The sequence below is a fragment of the Chamaea fasciata genome, unplaced genomic scaffold (assembly GCF_029207755.1).
Source record: "Chamaea fasciata isolate MVZ Bird 193981 ecotype frontalis unplaced genomic scaffold, bChaFas1.0.hap1 SCAF_357, whole genome shotgun sequence".
NCBI classification, from domain to species: domain Eukaryota; kingdom Metazoa; phylum Chordata; class Aves; order Passeriformes; family Sylviidae; genus Chamaea; species Chamaea fasciata.
The window spans coordinates 21,301-49,230 of record NW_027094442.1 but is presented as its reverse complement, the minus strand read 5'-3'; the positions used below and the strand labels follow the sequence as shown (position 1 = coordinate 49,230).

Here is a 27,930-nt window from a genome sequence, read left to right as displayed (position 1 = left end):
ATGGGGCTGGGGTGTCAGAAATCGGGCTGGGGATGCTCTGGAGTACTGAAGGGGTAAAGAAGTGGGGCTGGAGGTGTTTGGGGGGTTCTGGAGGGGTCCCACACCTCTCCTTGTGCCCCCCAGCCCCACGTCAGCCCGAAGCCCCTCAGGAGAAGACCCCAGGATGGATGGAAAGGATGAGAAAGATGACGGAAAAGATGGAAAGGATGGAAGCACGGACAGCTGGGCCGACATCGAGGAGCGCCTGGAGGAGATCCGGGTGAGGGGCTGGGGGGATCGGATCCCTCCTTTCCTCAGGAACAGAGATCTGTGGGGATTCTGGGCTGGGTTTGGGGGTCTGATCCCTCTTTTCCTCAGGAACAGAGATCTGTGGGGATTCTGGGCTGGGTTTGGGGGTCTGATCCCTCCTTTCCTCAGGAACAGAGATCTGTGGGGATTCTGGGCTGGGTTTGGGGGTCTGATCCCTCCTTTCCTCAGGAGCAGAGATCTGTGGGGATTCTGGGCTGGGTTTGGGGGTCTGATCCCTCTTTTCCTCAGGAACAGAGATCTGTGGGGATTCTGGGCTGCGTTTGGGGGTCTGATCCCTCCTTTCCTCAGGAACAGAGATCTGTGGGGATTCTGGGCTGGGTTTGGAGGGTCTGATCCCTCTTTTCCTCAGGAACAGAGATCTGTGGGGATTCTGGGCTGGGTTTGGGGGGTCTGATCCCTCCTTTCCTCAGGAAAACCTCTGTGTCCCTCTGTGGGAGCCCCTGGAAGGTTTTGAGCAGGTTCTGACTCCCTCTTGCCCTGGGAAACGACCCTCAAAGGTCTTTATTCTGATCCCAAATCATTCTTTTCCCAGGAGATGACTCTCCAGGAGCTCAGTCCTGATCTCAAATCCTTCTGTTCCCCCAGGAAAGCCTCCAGAGTTGCTCTGGCCAACCCTGCCATGTCGGGCTGTGATCCCAAATCCCTTTTTCCCCAGGAAATGCCCCTCAAGAGGCTCAGTCCTGATCCCAAACCCCCTTTTACCAGGAAATGATCCTCCAGGAGCCCGGTGCTGATCCCAAATCCCATTTTTTATCCCCAGGAAAGCCCCCAGAATCCCTTTGGCCAACGCTGCCATGTCAGGCTGCGATCCCAAATCCCTTTTTTCCCAGGAAATGCCCCTCAAGAGGCTCAGCCCTGATCCCAAATCCCATTTTTTATCCCCAGGGAAGCCCCCAGAATCCCTTTGGCCGACCCTGCCGTGTCAGGCTGCGATCCCAAATCCCTCTTCTCTCCGCAAACCACCCACAGGGGGCTCTGCTGCGATCCCAAATCTCTCTTTCCCCCAGGAAAACACCTTCGAGGGGCTCAGTCCTGACCCCAAATCCCTTTCTCCCCCTCCAGGACACGCTCCGGGCCCCCTGGGCCTCGCAGCCGCGCCGCGTCCAGGCGTGCGACCGCGCGCTCCGCGCCTGCGTGGAGCAGCTGGCCCGGCCCGGGGGGCTGCCGGCGCACGGCTCCCGCCTGCTGGGCCTGGCCCACGAGGCCGCCCAGGGCTACCTGCGGCTGGTCCCCGAGCCCCCTCACCTGTACCTGGAGAAGATCCTGTTCCACGTGGTGCGGAACGCCGCGCCCTGGGCGGGGAGTCCCACCTGGGCCGCGGCCGAGCTGCTGCGGGAGCGGCTGCGGCGCTGCCGCCCCGACGGCGACTGGGCCGGCGTCGCCCGCGGCGCTTTCGGCCTTCTCTGGCGAGCTGCGGCCGCCCTGGCAGGGCCCGAGAGGCCTCGGGAGGAGGGCAGGGCGGTGCTGACGGCCAGGATCCGCTCCCTGCGCTTCCTGCTGCTGCTGGAATCGCGGGAAGACTCGGCTCCGAAATCCTTCCAGCCTCCCTTCCTCACCTCGCCCACCGCCCAGAACGCCGCCGCCGCCGCCGCGCTCTACCAGGCCGAGAGAGCTCCCTGCCCCCTTTTCCTGGCCAGGCAGCTCCAGGAATTCCTGCTGGACGCCCTCAAGGACGAGACTCCACGACCAGCGGACTTCCGGAGCTCCCTGTGTTTCCTGGAGCTCACCCTGGAGCGCTGCCGGCACCTCTGCAAAGCCCGGCGGCACCGCGAGGCTCTGGACGCTCTGCGAGATTCCAGAGAGTTTTTGGGAGCTGGGAATTCTCTGGGAGCCCCTCTGGAGCTGCTGGAAGCCGGGATCCAGCTCGGCAAAGCTCTGGCTAAAGGCAGGGACGGTGCCGGAGGCGTGGGTCGGGCTCTGGGCCGGGCCGGGGCGGCGCTGGCGGCGGAATTTTCCGGAAGGATCCTCCTGGTGACGGCGGAGAGCTGGCGGTTCGTGGTGGGGCAGCTCGGCGAGGTGCTCAGGAGGAGCACAGAGCTGCCCCTGGGCCCTCAGGAGCTTCCTGGCCTTTGTGCGTTCTCCCAGGGCCACGGGCGGGTGCTGAGGCTGCTGCTGGCCCAGGTGAGGAGGAGGAGGGAGCAGCTCCGGGATCAGCATTCCCTGGAATCCCTCGGGGTCACTCTGGAGAGTCCCAAATTCCGCTTTTCTCCATCCCAGCAAGAGCTCCTGGAGCTCCTGAATCCCATTTCTACCCTTCCCTGCCCTTCCTGGAGCCCAAATCCCACTTTTTTTTGTCTATTGGACACCAAATCCCTTTTCTCCTTTCCTGGAGCCCAAATCCCACTTTTTTTTCTTTATTGGACCCCAAATCCCCCTTTTCTTCTTTCCTGGACTCCAAATCCTGCTTTTTTTCTTTCCTGCCTTTTCCTGCCTTTCTAAATCCCACTCTCCCCATTCTCAGCTCCATCCCAGCATTCCTAGATCCCATTTTTCCCATTCCAAACTCCACCCCAGCATCTCCAAATCCCATTTTTTCCATCCCCAACCTTCCCAAATCCCATTTTCCCCATTCCCAGCATCCCCAAATCCCATTTTTCGCATCCCCAGCATCCCCAAATCCCATTTTTCGCATTCCCAAATCCCACTTTCCCATCCCCAGCATTCCCAAATCCCGTTTTTCCCACCCCAGGTCCCTCCTGACTCGCTCAGGGAGCAGGTGATGGTGAAGCAGCTGCTCTTCCACGGCCTCCAGCTCTTCTCCAACGCCGTCCACGAGATATTCCAGCGCTCCCAGGTGCCCCAGGGAAGGGATCCGCGTTCCCTGTGGGATGTGGGGCTGGAATTTCGGGATCGAGGTGCCCTGAAGGGGTTCTGGAAGCTCCTCCCGTGGGATTTGGGGCTGGAATTTGGGGATGGAGTCACCCTGAAAAGGTTTTGGAAGCTTTTCCCGTAGGATTTGGGGACCGAGGGGTCACGGGGTGTCCCACTGACCCTTGGTGTCCCCGCAGTCCTCGGAGTGGCCGGAGCTGGCGCAGGTGACCTCGAGCTGTGTCCAGAGTGTCACCTGGATGGTGGAGGGGCTGCAGGGGCTGCCCGAGGCCGAGAGGGGCAAGTTCCTCGATGTCACCGGTCAGTGCCACCCCTGTCCCCGTGCTGAGTGACCCCAGTGGTCAGTGCCACGCCCTGTCCTCATCCCCAGGGTCCCCTGTCCTGTGGGTCACTCCGTGTCCTGTGGGTCACTCCGTGTCCTGTGGGTCACTCCCTGTCCTGTTGGTCACTCTCTGTCCCACTGGTCACTCTGTATCCCATTGGTCACTCCCTGTCCTCCTGGTCACTCTGTATCCCGTTGGTCACTCTGTCCCCCTGGTCACTCTGTCCCCCTGGTCACTCTGTATCCCGTTGGTCACTGTCCCCCGGGTCACTCTCTCCGGCCACAGCCGCGGTCACTCTGCGCCTGGGCCAGGCCCTGCAGGGCCGGAAGGTTCCGGAAGCGGCCGGAGCCGTGTGCGAGCCCTTGTGCCGGGCACTGCTGGACACCGACGGCTACGGCTGCCCTGGGGTCACCCCCGAGAGGGTACGGGACACTGGGGGGACACTGGGGGGACACTGGGGGACATTGGGGGGACACTGGGGGACACTGGGGGGACACTGGGGGACATTGGGGGGACACTGGGGGGACACTGGGGGGACACTGGGGGGACACTGGGGGGACACTGGGGGACATTGGGGGGACACTGGGGGGACACTGGGGGGACACTGGGGGGACACTGGGGGACACTGGGGGGACACTGGGGGGACACTGGGGGGACACGGGGGGACACTGGGGGGACACTGGGGGGACACTGGGGGGACACTGGGGGGACACTGGGGGACACTGGGGGGACACTGGGGACACTGGGGAACACTGGGGGGACACTGGGGGACACGGGGGACACTGGGGGGTCACTGGGGGAACACGGGGGGACACACTGGGGGGACACTGGGGACACTAGGGGACACGGGGGGACACTGGGGAACACTGGGGGGACACGGGGGGGACACTGGGGACACTGGGGGGACACGGGGGGACACTGGGGAGTGCTGGGGGACACGGGGGGACACTGGGGAGTGCTGGGGGACACTGGGGGACATCTGGGGGGACACTGGGGGGACACTGGGGAGTGCTGGGGACAGCAGGGGCAATGGGGACACTGGGGGACACTGGGGGAACACTGGGGGTGTTGGGGACACTGGGAGTCACTGGGGACACGGGGGCACTGGGAGCAATGGGGACACTGGGCATACTGGGATGGAGTACGGGATCACTGGGGACACTGAGCGTGCAGGGGACACTGGGGACACTGGGCTCCCCGTTGTCCCCGTTCCCGCCGGGATCCCGCCATTCCCGATCCCATTTTCCCCCCGCAGCTCCACAGGTGCTTCCGGCTGCAGGTGGAGAGCTGGCGCAGCCGGGGCCGGCCGCGGCGCGCCCTGGACGCCCTGGGACAGTGGCTGCTGGCGCTGGGGACACACTGCCAGGCCTTGGGGACATGTTCACAGCCTTCCCAGGTATCGGGGACACGTTCCCGGGGCTTGGGGACACACTGCCGGGGGTGGGGACACACTGCCAGGGGTGGGGACACAGTCACAGCCATCCCAGGTCTCGGGGACACGTTCCTGGGCTCTGGGGACACGTTCCCAGGTATCAAGGACACGTTCCCAGGGACTGGACACATTCCCAACCCTCCCAGGGATCAGGGACACATTCCCGGGGATCAGGGACACATTCCCGGGGATCAGGGACACATTCCCGGGGATCAGGGACACATTTCCAGATATCAGGGACACATTCCCAGGGATCAGGGACACATTCCCGGGGACTGGGGACACATTCCCGGGGACTGGTGGCCCATTCCCGGTGTCCCCAGGCGTTGGTGGCCCTGGTGGCCGAGCCGGTGGCGCTCTGGGCCCGGATCAAGACGGAGGCGGCCAGACAGGGAGAGGAGGAGCTGAGGCTGTGGTGAGGAGGGATTTGGGGAATTTGGGAATTTGGGAATGGGGATTGGGATGGAGGACTGGGGGGAGTGGGATGGGGAGGTCGGGATGGAGGACTTGGAGGGGAGGAGGGATGGGGATGGGAATGGGGTGGGGGAATCGGGATGGGAATGGGGTGGGGGAATCGGGATGGGAGGGATTGGGATGGGATGGTGGATTTGGGACAGGAGGGACGGGCTGGGGGCATCAGCAGCTCCCTGGCGCCGGGGAAGGTGCAGTGGGGTTGGAGCTCCATCCCGTAACCCCGGACCCGCTGAGGCCCACGGGCGGCCGGCGGCGGCGCCGTGACCCCGCTGCCCCTCCGCAGGACGCTGCGGGACGCCCCGGCCTCGCGCTCCCTGGGTGGGGACGCGCTGCTGCTGCTGCTGCTGGCCGAGCTCCGGGCCTACAAATCCCTGCGGGGCCCCACGGGCGCCGAGCGCTACAACGTCCTCTGCGACCTGCTGGGCCTCTGGGACCCCCGCGGCGCCTGGGCCCCCCGGGGAACGCCGCGTCCCGAGGCAGCGGGGGCTCCCGGGCCCGCGGGGGACCCCAACCGCAGCCTGCCCAGGGCGGTGGCGCTGCTGGAGCTGGGCCAGCTGCTCTGCAGCCACCGCTTCGCCCCGCACACCGACTGGTGGGTGCTCAGCTCCCGTCCTCGCCCCGATCCCCGGCCCCATCCTATCCCTGATCCTGATCCCGATCCCCGGCCCCATCCTATCCCTGATCCTGATCCCGATCCCCGGCCCCATCCTATCCCTGATCCTGATCCCCGGCCCCATCCTATCCCTGATCCTGATCCTGATCCCTGGCCCCATCCTATCCCTGATCCTGATCCCGATCCCCGGCCCCATGCTATCCCTGATCCCGATCCCCGGCCCCATCCTATCCCTGATCCTGATCCCTGGCCCCATCCTATTCCTGATCCTGATCCCTGGCCCCATCCTATTCCTGATCCTGATCCCCGGCCCCATCCTATTCCTGATCCTGATCCCAATCCCGATCCCTGGCCTCATCCTATTCCTGATCCCGATCCTGATCCCTGGCTTCATCCTATTCCCTGGTCCTGATCCCTGGCCTCATCCCATTCCCTGATCCTGATCCCCGGCCCCATCCTATCCCTGATCCTGATCCCGATCCCCGGCCCCATCCTATCCCTGATCCTGATCCCGATCCCCGGCCCCATCCTATCCCTGATCCTGATCCCGATCCCCGGCCCCATCCTATCCCTGATCCTGATCCTGATCCCTGGCCCCATCCTATCCCTGATCCTGATCCCGATCCCCGGCCCCATGCTATCCCTGATCCCGATCCCCGGCCCCATCCTATCCCTGATCCTGATCCCTGGCCCCATCCTATTCCTGATCCTGATCCCTGGCCCCATCTTATTCCTGATCCTGATCCCTGGCCCCATCCTATTCCTGATCCTGATCCCCGGCCCCATCCTATTCCTGATCCTGATCCCAATCCCGATCCCTGGCCTCATCCTATTCCTGATCCCGATCCTGATCCCTGGCTTCATCCTATTCCCTGGTCCTGATCCCTGGCCTCATCCCATTCCCTGATCCTGATCCCCGGCCCCATCCTATCCCTGATCCTGATCCCGATCCCCGGCCCCATCCTATCCCTGATCCTGATCCCCGGCCCCATCCTATCCCTGATCCTGATCCCCGGCCCCATCCTATCCCTGATCCTGATCCTGATCCCTGGCCCCATCCTATCCCTGATCCTGGTCCTGATCCCTGGCCTCATCCTATTCCCTGATCCTGATCCCAGTCCTCCATCCCATCCTGATCCTGGTTCCATTCCTCCATCCCATTCCTGATCCCATTCCTGATCCCATTCCCCCATCCTCATCCCAGTCCTCCATCCCATCCTGATTCTGATCCCAATCCCAGTTCTCCATCCCAATCCTGATCCCAATCCTGATCCCAGTCCTCATCCCAATCCTGATCCCAGTCCTCCATCCCAACTTCTTAACCCATTCCTCAGCTTCCGAAGCTCCCTGTGCCAATCCTGATCCCGAATCCCATTCCTCCATCCCATTCCCGGGATTTTGGGGGTTAGTCCCATGATTTCAGGGATCAATTCCTGGGATTTTGGGAATCCTTTCCCCCACAGCTCCGCCCTGGACGCCCTCCAGGAATCCCTGAGGCTCCTGGAGTCTCTGTCCCGGAATTCCCAGAGCCGGAATTCCCAAATCCGGGATCAGCTGCTGGATGAACGCGCCCAGGCCCTGCTCTGGCTCCACATCTGCACCCTCGAGGGCCTCATGGAAAAGGTCTGCGGGGTTTTCCTGGGATTTGGGGGATCCTGACATTCCCAGCGCATCCCAAACCCTTCCTGGGGACCGATTTTCCCGGGATTTTGGAACACCCAGATTTCCCAGGGCATTTTTTCCCAGGATTTGGGGGATTCCTGCCATACCCCGGGTGATTTTTCCCAGGATTTGGGGGATTCCGGGAGTTCCCAGGTTGATTTTCCTGGGATTTTTGGGGAATTCCTGCCGTTCCCAGGGTGGGATTTTCCCGGGATTTTTTTGAGGAATTCCTGCCGTTCCCCGGGTGGGATTTTCCCGGGATTTTTGGGGAATTCCTGCCGTTCCCAGGGTGGGATTTTCCCGGGATTTTTTTGGGGAATTCCTGCCGTTCCCCGGGTGGGATTTTCCCGGGATTTTTGGGAATTCCTGCCGTTCCCTCTCCCCAGAGCGTGTCCCGGGAGCGGCGCGGGCGCCTCCAGAGCCCGGAGCCCGACGGGGACCGGCCGCGGGACGGGACCCACTGCAGCCCCAGCTCCGAGCAGGGTGAGGCATCCCCGGGAATTCTGGGATGAACGGGAATTCCAGAGGCTCTGGAATGGGGTTTTTGGGATGAGCAGGAATTCTGGAGGGTTGGGAAGAGCTTTTCCAGGAGCAGTGATGAGGTTTTGTGGGATGGATGAAGTTCCTGGAAGGTTGGGAAGAGGATTTTTGGGATCCTGGAAAGTCGGGAAGAGCCTTTCCAGGATTGGGAAGAGGATTTTTTGGGATCCTGGAAGGTTGGGAAGGAGTTTTTGGGATGCTGGTGGATCGGGAACAGGATTTTTGGGATGCTGGTGGATCGGGAAGAGGATTTTTGGGATCCTGGTGGATCAGGAAGAGCCTTTCCAGGACTGGGAACGGGATTTTTGGGATCCTGGTGGATCGGGAAGAGGATTTTTGGGATCCCGGTGGATCGGGAAGAGCCTTTCCACGACCCCTGGGGAGATTTTCTGGGAATCGGGAGACCCTGGCGGGGTGGGAACGACTTCTCCAGCTTCTCCCCCTTTGGGAACAGCTGATTTGGTTTTTTTTTTTGGGATTTTCCTCCTCAGCTCTGTCCAAACCTTTGGACGAAGCCTTTTCCCTGTGGCGGCAGCTGCTGGAAAATCCCGGAATTCCCCAGATCCGCAGCCCCGAGCAGACCGTGAGCTCCCTGCAGCTCCTGGGGGCCCTGTACAGGATCCAGGGAAAGGTCAGCCCGCGAGGAGGAGGAGGAGGAGGAGGAGGAGGGAGGAAGGCTGGGCGGGGCGAGGAGGGAGAGGGAGGGAGGGTGGGATAACTGGGAGGGGGAAAACTTGGGATGAGGGGAAGGAATTTGGGATGAGGAGGAGGAAGAGGGGAGGGAATTTGGGATGAGGAAGAAGTGGGAGGGAATGTGGGATAAGGAGGAAGAGGAAGAATTTGGGATGAAGAAGAGGGAATTTGGGATGAGGAGGAGGAAGAGGAGAGAATTTGGGATGAGGAGGAAGAGGAGGGAATTTGGGATGAGGGGGAAGAGGAAGAATTTGGGATGAAGAGGAGGAAGAGGAGGGAATTTGGGATGAAGAAGAGGAAATTTGGGATGAGGAGGAAGAGGAAGAGGGAGGGAATTTGGGATGAAGAGGAAGAGGGAGGGAATCTGGGATAAGGAGGAAGAGGAAGAATTTGGGATGAAGAAGAGGGAATTTGGGATGAGGAGGAGGAAGAGGAGAGAATTTGGGATGAGGGGGAAGAGGAAGAATTTGGGATGAGGAAGAGGGAGGCAGGTTGGGATGAAGAGGGAGGGAATTTGGGATGAGGGGGAAAAGGAAGAATTTGGGATGATGAGGAAGAAGAGGGAGGGAATTTGGGATGAAGAGGAGCAAGGAGGGAGTTTGGGATGATGAAGAGGAGGAAGGAGAGACTTTTCCCGGGATAATTTGGGAATTCCCGGGTCCCTTCTCCCCACTCCCAGCCCCTGCAGGCCCTGGGCAGCTCCCGCCTGCTGCTGTCGCTGTGCCGGCGCCTCGGGGACCCCGTGGGGACAGGCAGCGCCCTGAGCCAGCTCACCTGGGCTCTGCTGCACCTGGGCTGTCCTCAGCAGGCTCAGGTAAACCTCGGGAATTCCCGAAATTCCGGGAAAGAATTCCTGAAATCCTGGGGATGTCCTGAAATCCCGGGAGAATTGGGAATGGGGGACCCCGTGGGGACAGGCAGCGCCCTGAGCCAGCTCACCTGGGCTCTGCTGCACCTGGGCTGTCCTCAGCAGGCTCAGGTAAACCTCGGGAATTCCCGGAATTCCGGGAAAGAATTCCTGAAATCCTGGGAATGTCCTGAAATCCTGGGGATGTCCTGAAATCCTGGGAGAATCGGGAATGGTCAGCCCAAATCCAGGGAAATCTGGGATTGTCTGTCCCAAATCCTGGAATCTCTGGAATCCTGGGAAAGCTGGGAATGGTCAGCCCAAACCTGGGGGAAATCGGGGAATGTTCAATCCCAAATCCAGGGAAATCTGGGAATGTCCTTCCTAAACTCAGGGGAACTTGGGACGAACCCTGGGCATGGGGGAATCCCAGGACTCCCAAAATCCCGGGAAAATCATCCTTTGGGATGGGGCTTGGGATACCCTGGGAGCTCCAGGAATCCCCCAAAATTCCAGGGAAAAATGATTTGAAAGGGTTTGGGATGTCCTGGGAATCCCCAAAATCCCGGGAAAAATGATTTGAATGGGTTTGGGATGTCCTGGGAACCCCCCAAATCCCGGGAAAACCCCGGGATGTTCTGGCGCTGAGCCCGGGCCGTGGCATTCCCAGGTTTTCCTGGAGCAGCTGGAATCGCTCCTGGAGAAGGAGGATCCGGGGCCCGGGGCGGACGCCGACCTGCGGCTGCTGCGCCACGAGCGGCTCCTGCTGCGCTCCCACCTCTGCTGCCTCCAGAGAAAGGCAAAAATTCCCTCAAAAATCCGGGATTCGGGATGGGGCCGCTGGCGTGGGGCAGTCCCAGCTCATCCTGGGGTTTTTCCTCGTTTTTTCCTGGTTTTTTTCCCATTTTTTCCCCCTTGGTGTTTTTTTTTTTCCTCCTCTTCCTGGTTCCACACCCCCCCCCCCGGCTTCCTGGTTTCTCCCCTTCCTGTTTTTTTTCCCAGTTTTTTCTCCGCCATTTTTCCCTCCTTTTTTTCCCCCATTTTTTCCCTCTCTTTTAATTTTTTTCCCCCGTTTTTTTCCCATTTTTCCCCCGTTTTTCCCCATTTTTTCCCCCATTTTTCCCCGTTTTTCCCCCATTTTCCCCCCCGTTTTTCCCCGTTTTTCCCCGTTTTTCCCCGTTTTTTCCCCCGTTTTTTCCCCCGTTTTTTCCCCCGTTTTTTCCCCCGTTTTTTCCCCATTTTTTCCCCCGTTTTTCCCCCGTTTTTCCCCCGTTTTTCCCCCGTTTTTCCCCCGTTTTTCCCCCGTTTTTCCCCCGTTTTTCCCCCGTTTTTCCCCCGTTTTTCCCCCGTTTTTCCCCCGTTTTTCCCCCGTTTTTCCCCCGTTTTTCCCCCGTTTTTCCCCCGTTTTTCCCCCGTTTACCCCCCTTTTTTTCCCGTTTTTTCCCCCGTTTTCCCCCGTTTTCCCCATTTTCCCCCATTTTTCCCCCGTTTTGTCCCCATTTTTTCCCCATTTTTCCCGGCAGATCAGGCGCGGTGTCCCTGCTGCTGGAAGGGGATTGGGATGGGATCGGGATGGGGAATGAGACGGGACTGGGGTCAGAGGACGGGGACGGCGCTGGGATTGGGATGGGATCCACCTCCTCTGATCCCGAAATCCCATTTTTCCCCGTTTTTCCCCGTTTTTCCCCGTTTTTTCCCGTTTTCCCCGTCGTTCAGGCGGAGCAGGCGGTGTCCCTGCTGCTGCAGGCGCTGCGGGAGCCGCGAGCGCCGCGGGCCACGCGGGGCCGGTTCCTGCTGCAGGCGCAGGCGCTGCGCGTGGCGGCCGCCGTGCTGGAGCTGCCGCCGGCGCTGCTGCCGGCGCCGCTGCGGGACGGCCTCAGGGGACACGGTGGGACACCGGGACCGGACACCGGGATCGGGATGGGACACCGGGATGGGGACACCGGGATGGGACACCGGGATGGGACACCGGGATGGGGACACCGGGATGGGACACCGGGATCGGGATGGGACACCGGGATGGGACACCGGGATGGGGACACCGGGATGGGACACCGGGATGGGGACACCGGGATCGGGACACCGGGATCGGGATGGGACACCGGGATGGGACACCGGGATCGGGACACCGGGATCGGGACACCGGGATCGGGACACCGGGATCGGGATGGGACACCGGGATGGGACACCGGGATCGGGATGGGACACCGGGATGGGACACCGGGATGGGACACCGGGATGGGGACACCGGGATGGGGACACCGGGATCGGGACACCGGGATGGGGACACCGGGATGGGACACCGGGATGGGACACCAGGATGGGACACCGGGATCGGGATTGGGACACTGGGATCGGGATGGGGACACCGGGATCGGGGCGATGGCAAAGGAGGATGGCAAAGAGAGAATTTGGGATAAGAAGGAGTACGGAGAGGAGAGGGAGGACGGGATTTGGGATGAGGAGGAAGCGTGTTGTCAGCATTGGGGGGAAGCTTTGCTGTGAGGATGATGATGATGACGATGATGATGATGACGATGATGATGAAGATGATGAGGATGAGGATGATGGTGCGGGAGCCGCCCCAGGGCCGGCCCCGCTCTGAGCCCGGTGGTTTCCAGGCTGGAGCAGCCCCAAGGTTGCCCTGCTGGAGGCGCTGAAGCTGCTCCGGAGCGTCCTCGTGTCCCTCATGGGCAGCGACATCCTGGGCACGGCCCGGAGCGCGGCCCCGGAGGAGCCCAGCCCTGACACAGGTGTGGGAACGGGAATTTGGGGGGCCTGGGATGGGATTGGGGGGCCTGGGATGGGATTGGGGGCCCTGGGATGGGATTTTGGGGGCCCTGGGATGGGCTGAACTCCAGGGGAAACTCTGGGAGCTTCAGGAACGGCTCCGTCTCCCTGGGACCCCATCCCAAACCCTGGGAACCATCCTCAGATCCCTCTCCCAGCGTTCCCAGCGCCCTGGTGTGTCCCCAGGCCCCTCTCCCATCGTTCCCAGTATTCCCAGTATTCCCAGTATTCCCAGCGCCCCGCCGTGTCCCCAGGCCCGGCTCTGGTGCACAAGTGGCAGGTGCTGGGGGAGGCGCTGAGCTGCTGCCGCCGCCTGGTGACGCTGCTGGGCCACTGCGAGGTCACCTGCAGGGCCAGGGCCTTCTGCAGCGAGGGCCTGAGCCTGGCCGGACACCTGCAGGCCCCCCGCTGGTCAGTGAGGGGTCACCGGGGTCACTGGGAATGGGATTGGGGTCACCGGGGTCACTGGGAATGGGATTGGGGTCACTGGGGTCACTGGGAATGGGATTGGGGTCATTTGGTTTCAGGTCACTGGGGTCATTGGGGTCACTGGGATCACTGGGAATTTGATTGGGGTCATTTGGTTTGGGGTCACTGGGATTGGGGTCACTGGGGTCATTGGGGTCATTGGGATTGGGGTCACTGGGGTCATTGGGATTGGGGTCACTGGGGTCATTGGGAATGGGGTCACTGGGGTCATTGGGAATGGGGTCATTGGGGTCACTGGGATTGGGGTCACTGGGGTCATTGGGAATGGGGTCACTGGGGTCGGGGTCACTGGGGTCATTGGGAATGGGGTCACTGGGGTCACTGGGGTCATTGGGATTGGGGTCACTGGGGTCACTGGGGTCATTGGGATTGGGGTCACTGGGGTCATTGGGAATGGGGTCATTGGGATTGGGGTCACTGGGGTCATTGGGAATGGGGTCATTGGGGTCATTGGGATTGGGGTCACTGGGGTCACTGGGGTCGGGGTCACTGGGGTCATTGGGAATGGGGTCACTGGGGTCATTGGGATTGGGGTCACTGGGGTCATTGGGAATGGGGTCACTGGGGTCATTGGGAATGGGGTCACTGGGGTCACTGGGGTCGGGGTCACTGGGGTCATTGGGGTCGGGGTCCTTTAGGGACGCTGGCTGAGGAGCTCAGTGACCAGCCCAGGCAGGGCAGGAGCTCATTCCTGGCTCCTGTGGGGTCTGAGGGGTCTTTTCTCCCAGATTTTCCCTTTTTTCCCCAGTTTTCCCTTTTGTTTCCCCAGTTTTCCCTTTTTTTCCCCCACTGTTTTTCCCTTTTATCTTCCTGTTTTTCCCTCTTTTTTCCCTGCTTTTCCCTTCTTTTTCCCCCCAGTTTTTCTCTTTTATTTTCCCCAGTTTTCCTTTCTTCCCCCCCCATTTTTCCCATTTTTTCCCTTTTTTTTTTTTCCCCTTTTTCTCACTCTTTTCCCATTTCTCCCGGTTTTTTTCCCATTTTTTCCCTTAGGTGCACGTGGTTCCTGGTGCTGCAGTCGCAGCTGGAGATGCAGCAGGGGGAGCTGGAGCTGAGCCAGTCCCACCTCCAGCACGCCCAGTTCCTGCTCCAGCCCCAAACTGGTGAGCGCTGGGAGGGGCAAATCCCAGTCTGGGATCAGGGAATTCCCAGTTTGGGATGGGGGAAGGATCAGGCTGGGACAGAATCCAGGTTTTTGGACCCTTCTTTGGGCTGGAAAATCCCAAATTTTCCCATCCTTCCATCCCCTCCGGAGTGAATTCCAGCTGGGACTCACTCCCTGCAGGACCCCAAACCCTCCCTGAATTCCCATCCCAGACCCTGAATTCCCACCCCAGACCCTGATTTCCCACTCCAGACCCTGAATTCCCACTCTAAACCCTGAATTCCCACCCCAGACCCTGAATTCCCATCCCAGACCCTGAATTTCCATTCCAGGCCCCAAACCCTCCCTGACTTTTCCCATCCCAAACCCCAAACCCTGAATTCCCACCCCAGACCCTGAATTCCCACCCCAGACCCTGAATTCCCGCTCCAGACCCTGAATTCCCACCCCAGACCCTGAATTCCCACCCCAGACCCTGAATTCCCACCCCAGACCCTGAATTCCCACTCCAGACCCTGATTTCCCACTCCAGACCCTGATTTCCCGCTCCAGACCCTGATTTCCCGCTCCAGACCCTGATTTCCCGCTCCAGACCCTGAATTCCCACCCCAAACCCTGAATTCCCGCCCCAAACCCTGAATTACCGCCCCAGACCCTGAATTCCCACCCCAACCCCCGATTTCCCCTTCCAGCCCCCAAACCCCGGCGGGATCCCCCGCGCCCGGCCCGGATCCTCCTCCGCAAGGGTCACCCGGCGACAAGAAACCCCCGGCACCTTCCCTCCGACCCCAACCCCGCTCCCGGCGCCGAGGAAGAGGAGGAATTCCTCCAGGGCCCCTCCCTGGATCTCCTGGCTCCCTCGGTTCTCCCGGAGCAGCCGGACGCTCTCACGGCTTCTCCGGAGCTGAAACCCGGGAAGAGGAAACTCCTGGAATTCCTGGGCCACCCCGGGGCGTGTCCGTGCTCCTTCTGCTCCGACGCGGCGCTGGTGGCCCTGGGGCTGCGCTGGCTGCTGGCCCAGGCCCGCCTCTGGCTGCTGGCGGGCCAGGGGACGCCGGGGCTGGCGCTGCTCAGGAGGGTCCTGCGCAGGTGCGCCGGCGCCGGCACGCGCCTGCAGCGGGACGTCTGGGGCAGGGTGGGGGGCCTGGGGCCTGGGGACGGGGACACGGGGACGGGGGGCGCCCTCGGGGACCCCCCCGGGAGAGGGGACGCCATCGAAAATCAGGGAGGTCCTGGGGAGGGGGACACGGCGGTGGGGGACACCTTTGGGGACCCCCCTGGGGTGGGGGACACCTTTGAGGACACCCCTGGGAATGGGGACAACATCAAGGACAGGGACAGGAGGGTGGGGGACACCTTTGGGGACCCCCCTGGGAATGGGGACACCGTCAGGATCGGGGACAATTCTGGGGACAGGGAAATCCTTGGGGACAGGAACGTGCTTGACCCCTCTGGAAACAGGGACACCATCGGGAATGGGGACGTTCCTGGGGACAGGGACACCCCTGGGGACCGCTGGGACCCTGCCAGGGTCAGGGATCCCTCTGGGGATGGGGACAGGGACATTCCTGGGGCCAGGGACACCCCTGGGGACCGCTGGGACCCCGCCAGGGTCAGGGATCCCTCTGGGGATGGGGACAGGGACATTCCTGGGGTCAGGGACACCCCTGGGGACCTGTGGGACCCCGCCAGGGTCAGGGATCCCTCTGGGGATGGGGACAGGGACATTCCTGGGGTCAGGGACACCCCTGGGGACCTGTGGGACCCCGCCAGGGTCAGGGATCCCTCTGGGGATGGGGACAGGGACATTCCTGGGGTCAGTGACCTCCTTGGGGACAACGCCCCGTGTCCGCCAGGCCCCCTGGCCGAGCTGGTGGCCCTCGGCTACTCCACGCTGGCGCTGCCCAGTCCGTCCCAGTCCGTCCCAGTATGGGCCGAGGAGCTGGAGCGGGCGCTGGCCCTGCTGACCTCCCGCTGGCCCCCCGTGGCCGGCCTGGGCGTGGCCGTGGCCACTCTGCTGCTGACCAAAGCTCTGGCCACCCTCGGCCAAGCGGCCGCCGCCCTTGGTCACTCCGTGGACGACGTCCTGGCTCGATGCTGGACCCCGAAAAACCCCGAAAAAACCCCCAAATCCCACCCGGAACGCGCCCCCCGGAAAGGCAGATCCGCCGAAACGAAAGCGGCCAAGACGCCGAAAGGGAAACCGCCGAAATTTGGGGAGGTTGTCAGCCTGGGGGACTCGGACAATGAGGTGCCCCCCGTGGTCCTGCGGCCTGGGGGGGTCTGCACCCCTCACCCCAAATCGGGGCCGCCCCAAAAAACGCTGCTGGGGGGGCCCAGGACGCCCTTCAGCATCTTCAGCGAGGAGCCCTCCCCGCCCGGGGCGAGGGGCCGGATCCACCGAGCCCCCAAAATGCCGGGGAGGGTCAAATCCAGGATCAGGGTGAGCCTGGGGGTGGGGGGGGAGGTTTGGGGAGGGAAATTTGGGGTGGGGGAGGTTTGGGGAGGGGGAATTGGGAGGATTTGGGGAGGGAAATTTGGGGTGGGGGAGGTTTGGGGAGGGGGAATTGGGAGGATTTGGGGAGGGGAATTGGGAGGAAAAGTTTAGTTTGGGAAGGGAAAATTGGGAGGAGGGAAAATTTGGGGGGAAATTTGGGGGGGAAAAGGTTTGGGGAGGGGGAATTGGGGGGAGGGAGAATTTGGGGGGGAAAAGGTTTGGGGAGGGGGAATTGGGAGGAAAAGTTTAGTTTGGGAAAGGAAATTTGGGGGGGGAAATAGGAGGGAAAATTTGGGGAGGGAAATTTTGGGGGAAAAGGTTTGGGGAGGGGGAATTGGGAGGAGAGAGAATTTGGGGGAAATTTGGGAGGAAAAATTTAGTTTGGGAAAGGAAATTTGGGGGGGGAAATAGGAGGGAAAATTTGGGGAGGGAAATTTTGGGGGGAAAAAGTTTGAGAGGGAGGGAATTGGGAGAATGGAAAGTTTGGGGAAAATTTGGGAGGAAAAGTTTAGTTTGGGAAGGGAAAATTGGGAGGAGGGAAAATTTGGGGGGGAAAAGGTTTGGGGAGGGGGAATTGGGAGGAGGGAAAATTTGGGGGGAAATTTGGGAGGAAAAATTTAGTTTGGGGAGGGAAATTTGGGGGGAAAAGCTTTGGGAGACGGGAAAATTTGGGGAGGGAAATTTTGGGAGGAGGAAAAATCTGGGGAGGGAAAGTTTAGGGGGATTGAAAACTTTTGGGGTGGGAGGAAAAGCTTTAGGAGGAGAGGAGAAGTTTTGGGGGGAAAAGGATTTGGGAAGGGAAGAAGTTTGGAGGGGAGGAAGATTTTGAGGAGAGCAGAGAAAGTTTCTGGAGGAAATTTTGGGAGAGGAAGGAAAAAATTGGAGGGGGAGGAAAAACTTTGGGCTGAAAATTTTGGGGGTGGGGCTGATCCCCCTTTTTTTTTTTGTTTTTTGTCCCTTTTTTCCAGGTGACATTCAGTGACAGCGACCCCGAGGAGCCCCAGATCCCCCCGGCTCCCCCAAAAACCACCCCGAAAACATCCTGTGCCAGGAAAGTTCAGCGCCCAAAATCCCCCAAGAATTCCCCGGGAATTGGGGCTCGGCCTCGAAGGGGGAGGCCCAGGAAGGAGCTGGGGAGCCCCAAAAAAAGGGGGAAAAGGGAAAAAACGGGGATCAACCAGGCAGAAAATGTGGGAAAGGAGGAAAGTGGCATCCCCCAAACGGGTCTGGAAAAGAGGGGGAGAAGGGGAAACCCCAAAGTGGGAAAAACGGGAAATTCCCAAATGGGAAAAGAGGAAAAACCCAGAAATCCCAAAGTGAAAAATGTGGAAAAGGTGGAAAACTCCGAGATGGGAAATCTGGAAAAAAGGAGAAAGCCCAAAGTGGAAAATCTGGAAAAAACGGGAAATTCCCAAATGGAAAATGTGGAAAAACCGGAAAATCTGGAAAAAAGGAGAAACCCCAAAAGGGAAAATCCCAAAAGGGAAAATCTGGAGGAAATGGAAAATCTCGAAATGGAAAATCTGGAAAAAAGGAGAAACCCCAAAATGGGAAATCCCAAAACGGAAAACGTGGAAAAACCGGAAAATCTGGAAAAAAGGAGAAACCCCAGAAGGGAAAATCCCAAAACGGAAAACGTGGAAAAACCGGAAAACCAGGAGAAGAGGAGAAACCCCAGAAGGGGAAGCTCAGGAAAGAAGGAGAACCCCCCAAACCCTCGGGAGAAGAAGGAGAACAGGAAGGAGACGGGGGGAGCCCGGAGTGGAATTCTGGAGGAGAAGAGGAATTGGGAATTCAACGGGATTGAGGAGCGGGATCCGCTCCGGGCTGGGCAGGAGGAGGAGGAGGAGGAGGAGGAGATGAGCTTTGAGCTGCCGCCGATGCCCCCAGGTGGGTTGGGGGGGAAATTGGGGGGTTCCCCGCCAAAATTGTCTTTTTGACCCCAAAAATGTCCTTTTTACCCTGAAATTGTCCTTTTTCGCCCCAAAATTGCCCTTTCTGACCCCAAAATTGTCCTTTTCACCCCAAAAATGTCCTTTCTCACCCCAAAATTGTCCTTTTTACCCTGAAATTGTCCTTTTTCGCCCCAAAATTGCCCTTTCTCACCCCAAAATTGCCCTTTTTACCCCAAAATTGCCCTTTTTACCCCAAAATTGCCCTTTTTACCCCAAATTGCCCTTTTTACCCCAAAATTGTCCTTTTTCGCCCCAAAATTGCCCTTTTTACCCCAAAATTGTCCTTTTTCGCCCCAAAATTGCCCTTTTTACCCCAAATTTGCCCTTTTCACCCCAAAATTGTCCTTTTTACCCTGAAATTGTCCTTTCTGACCCCAAAATTGTCCTTTTTACCCCGAAATTGCCCTTTTTACCCCAAAATTGTCCTTTTTACCCCAAAATTGTCCTTTTTACCCCAAAATTGCCCTTTTCACCCCAAATTTGCCCTTTTCACCCCAAACCTGTGCCCTGGGCTCCCCCTTTTCCAGGCGGGGCCGAGGAGGAGATTCCGGCCTCTGGGGACAAGGAGGATCCTCCACAGCCGGGAGGCTCCGGGCCCCGCCCCCAGCCCGGTGAGCCGCCGCGGCTGGGGGAGTTTGGGATTGGGGGGATTTGGGATTTGGGGGGATTTGGGGGAATTTGGGGGGATTTGGGATTTGGGGGATTTGGGGGAATTTGGGGGGATTTGGGATTTGGGGAATTTGGGATTTGGGGGGATTTGGGGGAATTTGGGATTTGGGGGGATTTGGGGAATTTGGGGGATTTGGGGGGATTGGGGATTTGGGGGGATTTGGGGAATTTGGGGGAATTTGGGATTTGGGGGATTTGGGATTTGGGGGGATTTGGGATTTGGGGGATTTGGGGGATTTGGGGGGATTTGGGGGGATTTGGGATTTGGGGATTTGGGGGATTTGGGATTTGGGGCCAGCTGGGCGTGTCCTGACTCTTCCAGGAGTTTTCCTTCCTTTCCCCGGAATTTTCCTCTTTTTTTTTTTTTTTTTTTCTTCTCTCAGGAGTTTCTTCCCCAAAACTTTTCCTTTTGCCCATAAACTTTTATCCCTCCTGTCCCCTGTGTCCCCTCCCAGGTGTCCCCTCTCTGGACACTGACCCCACTGACCGCTGTCCCCTCACTGTCCCCTGTGTCCCCTCTCTTCACTGACCGCTGTCCCCTCTGTCCCCCAGGTGGCCCCTCTCTGGACACTGACCCCTTCTGTCCCCTCTGTCCTCACTGACCACTGACCCCTGTCCCCTCTCCTCACTGACCGCTGTCCCCTCTGTCCCCACTGACCACTGTCCCCTCTGTCCCCACTGACCGCTGTCCCCACTGACCACTGTCCCCTCTGTCCCCACTGACTGCTGTCCCCGCTGTCCCCACTGACCGCTGTCCCCTGTGTCCGCACTGACCGCTGTCCCCTGTGTCCCCACTGACCGCTGTCCCCTCTCTGTCCCCACTGACCGCTGTCCCCTCTCTGTCCCCACTGACCGCTGTCCCCACTGACCACTGTCCCCTCTGTCCCCACTGACCGCTGTCCCCTCTCTGTCCCCACTGACCGCTGTCCCCACTGACCACTGTCCCCACTGACCGCTGTCCCCTCTCTGTCCCCACTGACCGCTGTCCCCACTGACCGCTGTCCCCTGTGTCCCCCAGGTGTCCCCTCCCTGGCCACTGTCCGCTCCCTGCTGAGCCAGGCGCTGGCATGGATTGGTCACTGTCCCCCGGGGTCACTCTACGGCCGCCTGTGCCAGCTGCTGGCGCTGACCCTTGGGGACGGGGACCCCGTGGCCACGGCGGGGCTGCTGGCCGAGTCCCTGGCCGTCACCAGCCGCCACCAGCTGCTGGCCCTCGTCCACGCCAGGACACGGTGCGTCGCGCAGGGGGCGCCCGCCGGCGGCGCCTGCCAACGTCCCCGTCCCGTGTCACCGTCCTGTGTCACCGTCCTGTGTCACCGTCCCGTGTCACCATCCCGTGTCACCTGCCAACGTCCCCGTCCCGTGTCACCGTCCCGTGTCACCGTCCCGTGTCACCTGCCAACGTCCCCGTCCCGTGTCCCCGTCCTGTGTCCCCGTCCCGTGTCACCGTCCCGTGTCACCTGCCAACGTCCCTGTCCCGTGTCACCGTCCCGTGTCACCTGCCAACGTCCCCCTCCCGTGTCACCGTCCCGTGTCACCTGCCAACGTCCCCCTCCCGTGTCACCGTCCCGTGTCACCTGCCAATGTCCCCCTCCCGTGTCACCGTCCCGTGTCACCTTCCTGTGTCACCTTCCAGTGTCCCTGTCCCATGTCCCCGTCCTGTGTCCCTGTCCCGTGTCCATGTCCCGTGTCCCCGTCCAACGTCCCCGTCGTGTGTCCCGTTCCAGTGTCCCCTCCCAGTCTCTGTCCCGTGTCCCCTTCCAGCGTCCCCTGTCCAATGTCCCCATCCAGTGTCCCCTCCCGTCATCCCTGGGGTGTTGGGTCCCATCCCATTGTCCCCCTTCCCCCATCCCCAAATCCCACATCCCAAATCCCACATCCCAAATCCCACATCCCAAATCCCAAATCTCCATCCCACATCCCAAATCCCAAATCTCCATCCCAAATCCCACATCCCAATCCCATGGGATGTTGTCCCCGCCCCACAGGAAGCAGAGGAGAGCAGCGGCAGCAGCAGCTGGCGGGGACGTCTCGGATCAGCTCCGGGGCCTCTCCCTGCAGGAAGGGGATCCCCAGAATTCCCAGAATTCCCCAAATTCCTGGGATTCCCGCCTGGCCCAGCTCCAGGAGCTTTTCCAGTTCAGCTCAGCGGGGCTGGGGCCGGCGGAGCGGGAACGCTTCCAGGAGCAGCTCCAGAAGATTCCCCACGGTCAGTCTGGGCTGGAGAATCCCGAATTTCCTGGGCTGGGGGAGGGAAAATCCCGAATTCCCGGTTTGGAGATTCCAGGGGAGGACAATCCCAAATTCCCGGTTTGGAGATGAAATCCCAAATTCCCAGTTTGGAGATTCCAGGGGAGAACAATCCCAAATTCCCGGTTTGGAGATGAAATCCCAAATTCCCAGTTTGGAGATTCCAGGGAAGGACAATCCCAAATTCCCGATTTAGAGATTCCAGGGAAGGACAATCCCAAATTCCTGATTTAGAGATTCCAGGGGAGGACAATCCCAAATTCCCAGTTTAGAGATTCCAGGGAAGGACAATCCCGAATTCCCGGTTTGGAGGTGAAATCCCGAGTTCCCGGTTTGGGCGTTTGGGTGGCCTTGGATGGGGTGGGAGCGGCTGGAGTTTCGGTCTGGGAGGGTTTGGGGATTCCCGGAGAATTCCCGGATTCCCGGAGAATCCCCGGTCCGGCCGTCCCGCAGGTGTGACGGTGTGCCAGCTGTCCCTGGGCGGCGCCGGCCCCGGTGTCCTCGGGGACGCGCTGCTGCTGACGCGGCTGGAGCGCGGCGCCGAGCCCCTGAGCGTGCGCGTCGACACCCGCCGCCGGCAGGTGCGCCCCTCCTCGTCATCATCTTCCTCATCCTCATCTTCCTCGTTCTCATCTTCCTCATCCTCATCTTCATCCTCATCCTCATCCTCATCATCCTCATCCTCATCTTCCTCACCTTCCTCATCCTCCTCCTCATCATCCTCATCATCATCCTCATCCTCACCTTCCTCATCCTCATCCTCCTCCTCATCTTCCTCCTCATCTTCCTCCTCCTCATCTTCATCCTCATCCTCCTCCTCATCCTCCTCCTCCTCCTCCTCATCCTCACCTTCCTCCTCCTCTTCCTCATCTTCATCCTCCTCCTCATCTTCCTCATCCTCATCTTCATCCTCCTCCTCCTCCCCCTCCTCCTCCCCCTCCTCCTCCTCATCCTCATCTTCATCCTCATCCTCATCTTCATCCTCATCCTCCTCCTCATCCTCCTCATCCTCATCTTCATCCTCCTCATCCTCGTCCTCCTCATCCTTTTCCTCCTTCTCCTCCTCATCTTCCTCCTCATCCTTCCCCTCCACCTCGCCCTCCTCCTCCTCTTCATCTTCCTCTTCATCCTCCTCCTCCTCCTTGTCTTCATCCTCCTCCTGGGGGATGGGGGGCACCTGCAATTCCGGGAATTTGGATCCCAAATCCCTCCTCATCCTCCTGGGAAAGGCTCCCCCGGAATTCCGGGATTGGGATCCCAAATCCCTCCTTTCCCCCGCTCCAGGCCCCCCTGAGTGAGATCCTGCAGGAATTCGAGCGGATCCAGCGGGAGCAGCGCGAGGCCAACGCCTGCACCGAGCGCCGCCTGTGGTGGGAGCGCCGATCCCAGCTGGACCAGCGCATGCAGGTGGGAGCCCCGGCCCAAAATCCCGGGAAAACCTCAGCCCCAAAATCTTGGGAAAAACCCCAAAACCCCAGCCCCAAAATCCTGGAAAAACCTCAGCCCCAAATCCCGGGAAAAACCCCAGAACCCTGACACCGAAATCCCGGGAAAATCCCAAAATCCCAGAAAAACCTCAGCCCAAAATCCCGGGAAAACCCCAAAACCCCAGCCCCAAAATCCTGGAAAAACCTCAGCCCAAAATCCCGGCAAAACCCCAAAACCCCAGCCCCAAAATCCTGGGAAAAACCCCAGCACCAAAATCCTGGGAAAACCCCAAAATCCTGGGAGTGATTTCTCCTGAGATTCCCTTTGGGGTTTCCCCCGGGATTCCCTTTGGGGTTTCCCCCGGGATTCCCTTTGGGATTTCCCCCGGGATTCCTTTGGGGGATTCCCTTTGGGATTTCCCCCGGGATTCCCTTTGGGATTTCCCCCGGGATTCCCTTTGGGGTTTCCCCCGGGATTCCCTTTGGGACTGGGGAGTTTCTGGGATCACCGTGCCGTTCCCACGCCGTCTCTCCGCAGAGGTTGATCCAGAGCCTGGACCGGGAGGTTTTGGGCTGCTGGAGGGCGCTGCTGCTGCCCCGGGATCCCGGGAATTCCCCCCTGGAGGAAGCGGAATTGTCCCGGCTGCTCCTGGAGCTGCGGGAATGCGGCTGGGACAGCCCCCGGCCCGCCCTGCTGCAGGTACGGGGGAGATGGGAATTCGGGGAATTGGGATTCGGGGTGTGGGATTCGGGGTGTGGGATTCGGGGTTTGGGGGTTTGGGGTTTGGGATTCGGGGTTTGGGATTCGGGGTTTGGGGATTTGGGGATTTGGGGGTTTGGGGTTTTGGGGTTTGGGGGTTTGGGATTTAGGTTTTGGGGTTTGGGGGTTTGGGATTTAGGATTTGGGATTTGGAGTTTTGGGGTTTGGGATTTGGGGGTTTGGGGTGGTGAGCCTTCGATCTGGGGGGGGGAATGATCCCAGGGTTTTGGGGCTCTGATCCCAGGATTTGGAATGGTGATTCCAGAATTTGGGGCTGCCAGATCTGGGATTCTGATCCCTGGGTTTGGGGTTACTGATCCCTGGGTTTCAGTGGTGCTGATCCCAAGATTTCTGGGATTTTGATCCCTGGATTTGGGGTTGCTGATCCCTGGATTTGGGGTTGCTGATCCCTGGATTTGGGGTTGCTGATCCCTGGGTTTCAGTGGTGCTGATCCCAGGATTTCTGGGATTCTGATCCCTGGATTTGGGGTTGCTGATCCCTGGATTTGGGGTTGCTGATCCCTGGGTTTCAGTGGTGCTGATCCCAGGATTTCTGGGATTCTGATTCCTGCAATTTGGGGTTGCTGATCCCAGCATTTGGAGGTGGCGATCCCCGGATTTTTAGGAGTGCTGATTCCAGAATTCGGGGCTCCGTCCCTGGAACGTTGGGGTGCTGATCCCAGATTTTGGGATTTCGGGTCTCTAATCCCATATTTCCTCTTTCCCATCCCCAGACCCTCCTGTCCTGGCTGTGTCCGGCCGATGTCCGGCCTCCGGCCGCCGCCCTGCGTCCGGCCCGGCCGCTCTCTCTCATTTGGGATTTCTCATCCCACATTTGGGATTTCTCATCCCAGATTTCAGGGTCTCTGATCCCGTGTTTGGTGTCTGTGACCCCGCAGGTGCTGCTGTCCGGGCTGTGTCCGGCCGATGTCCGGCCTCTGGCCGCCGCCCTGTGTCCGGCCCGGCCGCTGCGGGCGCGGTTCCTGCTGGCCGAGGCGCTGGAGCGGTGCCGGGAGGGGCCCGGGGGCTGCGCGGGGTCCCTGGTGCTGCTGCTGGACAAGGTGAGCGGCCCTGGCCTTCCTCGGCCTCCTCTTCCTCCTCCTCGTCTTCTTCCTCCTCCTCTTCTTCCTCCTTTTCCTCCTCCTCTTCCTCCTCCTTTCCCCACCTTGTCTTCCTCTTCCTCCTCTTCCTCGTCCTCATCTTCTTTATCCTTCTCTTCTTCCGCTTCTTCGTCTCTATCAGCTTCTCCTTCATCTTCACCTTCGTCTTCCTCCTCTTCCTCCTCCTCACTGTCCCCGTTCCCGCCCCAGCACCTGCAGCGCCTGCCCTGGGAGAGCTCCGGGACCCTCCGGAACGTTCCGGTGACGCGGCTGCCGGCGCTGCGCTTCCTGCTCAGCTACGGCCTGACACAGGTAACCACGCACACCTGGACAGGTAATGACACACCTGGACAGGTAACTGCACACCTGGACAGGTAACCGCACACCTGGACAGGTAACCGCACACCTGGGACAGGGACACACACACCTGGGGCACACCTGTGGACACACCGGGGACACACCTGGGGACACACCTGGGACACACCTGGGCCCCCCGGTGCCGTGGCGGGTTTTGGGGTCCCCTGACCCCCCGTTCCCCCCGCAGGGCTCGGGGTCGGTGCTGAGCCGGGGCGTGGACCCCAAGAACACCTTCTACGTCCTGAACCCCCAGAGAGACCTGGGCGGCACCGAGGAGAGGTTCCGGGGCTGGTTCCAGAGGTGGGACCCCAAAACACACCTGGGACCCCATAAACACACCTGGGACCCCCAAAAACACACCTGGGACCCCCAAAATCCACCTGGGACCCCCAAAATCCACCTGGGACCCCAAAAACGCACCTGGGACCCCAAAACCAGCTTTGAGACCCCCAAAACACACCTGGGACCCCATAAACACACCTGGGACCCCCGTAAACACACCTGGGACCCCAAAAATACACCTGGGACCCCCAAAAACGCACCTGGGACCCCAAAATCCACCTGGGGACTCCAAAAACACGCCTGGGACCCCCAAAATCCCCCCCAGATCCCAAAACTTGTCCCCTGGGATTCCAAAAACCCCCTCCAGGATCCCAGAAATCATCTCTGGGACGCCAAAAATCACGTCCCGAGATCCCAAAACTCCCTGAGAACCCCAAATCCCGCCCCTTCCCCCCAGGTTTGGTTCTCCCCATCCCAATTTTCCCGTTTTTCCCGATTTTCCCGTTTTTCGCCCCGTTCCAGCGAGCCCGGCTGGCGTGGGGTGACGGGCGCGGCTCCGACCCCGCAGCAGCTGCACGAGGCGCTGGGGGAGCGCGACCTCTACATGTGAGACGCGCCCCGGGAGGGCGGGGGGATTGCGGGAGGATTTGGGGTCAATTTGGGGGGATTTGGGGGGATTTGGGGTTGGATTTTGGGAGGATTTGAGGCTGATTTTGGGGTTGAATTTGGGGTTGGATTTTGGGGTAAGGTTTGGGGGCATTTGGGGCTGATTTGGGGTTGGATTTTGGGGGGGTTTGGGGTTGGATTTTGGGGGGATCTGGGGTTGGATTTTGGGAGGATTTGGGGTCAATTTGGGGGGATTTAGGGTTGGATTTTGGGGGGATTTGGTGTTAGATTTGGGATGGATTTGAGGCTCTTTCGGGATTGGATTTTGGAGGGATTTGGGGCCGATTTTGGGGGCATTTGGGGTTGGATTTGGAATTGGAATTTGGGGGGGGGGTTGAGGCTGATTTTGGGGTTGGATTTTCGATAGATTTGGGGTTGGATTTTGGGGAGATTTGGGGCAGATTTTGGGGGGATTTACGGCAGGTTTTGGGGTTGGATTTTGGGGGGATTTGGGGTTGGATTTTGGAGGGATTTGGGGTTGGATTTTGGGGGGATCTGGGGCCGATTTCGGGTTGGACTTTGGGGGCGTCTGGGGTCAAATTTGGAGCTGGATTTGGGCGGCGCTTGGGGCTGATTTGGGGTCCGGTTTAGGGTCAGACCTGGGGGGTTTGGGGTTGTTTTTTTTTGCGGGCTCCTGGCTGATTTTGGGGTCAGATTTGGAGCCGCTTTTGGGGTCACTTTCCGGGTCAGGTTCGGGATATCTCAACGGGGATTTTTTTGAGGCCGGTTTTGGGATATTTTTGGGGACTTTCCCCCTCAGTTACGCCGGCCACGGGGCCGGGGCCCGGCTCCTGGAGGGGCAGAGCCTGGCCCAGCTGCGGTGCCGGGCCGTGGTTTTGCTCTTCGGCTGCTCCAGCGCCGCCCTGAGCCCCCGCGGGGACCTGGAGCCCACCGGCACCGTCCTCAAATACCTCCTGGCTGGCTGGTGAGGCTGGGGGGCTCGGGGGGCTGGGTTTGGGGTTTTATTTGGGGTTTGGGGGGCAGAATTTGGGGTTTTATGGGGGGATTTGGGGGCATTGGGGGGCTCTGGGGGCACAATTTGGGGTTTTATGGGGGGATCTGGGGATTTGGGGGGCGCTGGGGGCTGAATTTGGGGTTTTATTTGGGGTTTGGGGGGGCTCAGGGTGGTGAGTTTGGGATTTGGGGGGTTTGGGGGCTCTGGGGGCTGAATTTGGGGTTTTATTGGGAGGGTTTTGGGGGGCTCTGGGACTTTCGGGTGTCTCTTTACTTTTGGGGGGGTCTCCCCACACCTACCCCCCCGTTTTTGGGGTCTCTATGGGGGGGCTCTCTGGTTTTTGGTGGTCTCTCTCTGTTTTTTGGGATCTCCATTGGGGGGGATCTCTGGTTTTTGGTGGTCTCTGGTTTTTTTTTTGGGGGTGTCTCTCTTCACTCACCCCCCGTTTTTTGGGGTCTCCATTGGGGGGGCTCTCTGGTTTTTGGTGGTCTCTCTCTGTTTTTTGGGGGTCTCCATTGGGGGGGATCTCTGGTTTTTGGTGGTCTCTGGTTTTTTTTTGGGGGGTGTCTCTCTTCACTCACCCGCCCGTTTTTTGGGCTCCCCCTTTCCAGCCCGTTGGTTCTGGGCACCCTCTGGGATGTCACGGACCGGGACCTGGACCGGCTGACGCTGGCGCTGCTGCGGGGCTGGTTGGGGGGGCGGCCCCCGGGACCCCCCTGCTGCCCCAGCTGGCCCAGGCCCGCAGCCGCCCCCCGCCTCCGGGCCCCTCATCGGGGCCGCGCCCGTGGCCTACGGGCTCCCCGTCTGCCTCGGCGGAGGGGGGAGTTGGGGGGTCCCCAGTGTCCCGGAGTGAGGATTTGGGGGGTCCCCAATGTCCCGGAGTGAGGATTTGGGGGGGAGTTGGGGGGT

At 60.2% G+C, this 27,930-nt stretch overlaps 1 protein-coding gene and 1 long non-coding RNA gene across 2 annotated transcripts; both read left to right on the top strand.

Moving 5' to 3' along the window:
* On the top strand, positions 1–27,874 carry LOC136305311 (separin-like). Its single transcript, XM_066208580.1, is given in 26 exon segments — positions 1–259; positions 1,372–2,430; positions 2,999–3,103; positions 3,318–3,438; positions 3,747–3,883; positions 4,717–4,857; positions 5,217–5,308; positions 5,651–5,816; positions 10,393–10,521; positions 11,439–11,587; positions 13,992–14,101; positions 14,796–16,546; positions 17,533–18,490; positions 19,083–19,166; positions 20,243–20,456; positions 21,213–21,433; positions 21,928–22,055; positions 22,759–22,881; positions 23,440–23,601; positions 24,561–24,722; positions 24,972–25,073; positions 25,306–25,418; positions 25,923–26,006; positions 26,827–26,991; positions 27,633–27,786; positions 27,788–27,874. Coding segments are annotated over 26 exon segments (6,813 nt in total). The 5' UTR covers positions 1–163.
* LOC136305312 (uncharacterized) lies at positions 8,087–9,664 on the top strand. The gene is made up of 3 exons (XR_010725243.1): positions 8,087–8,125; positions 8,674–8,813; positions 9,555–9,664. It is a non-coding gene; the product is annotated as an uncharacterized lncRNA (long non-coding RNA).
* Positions 27,875–27,930: the final 56 nt, after the last annotated feature.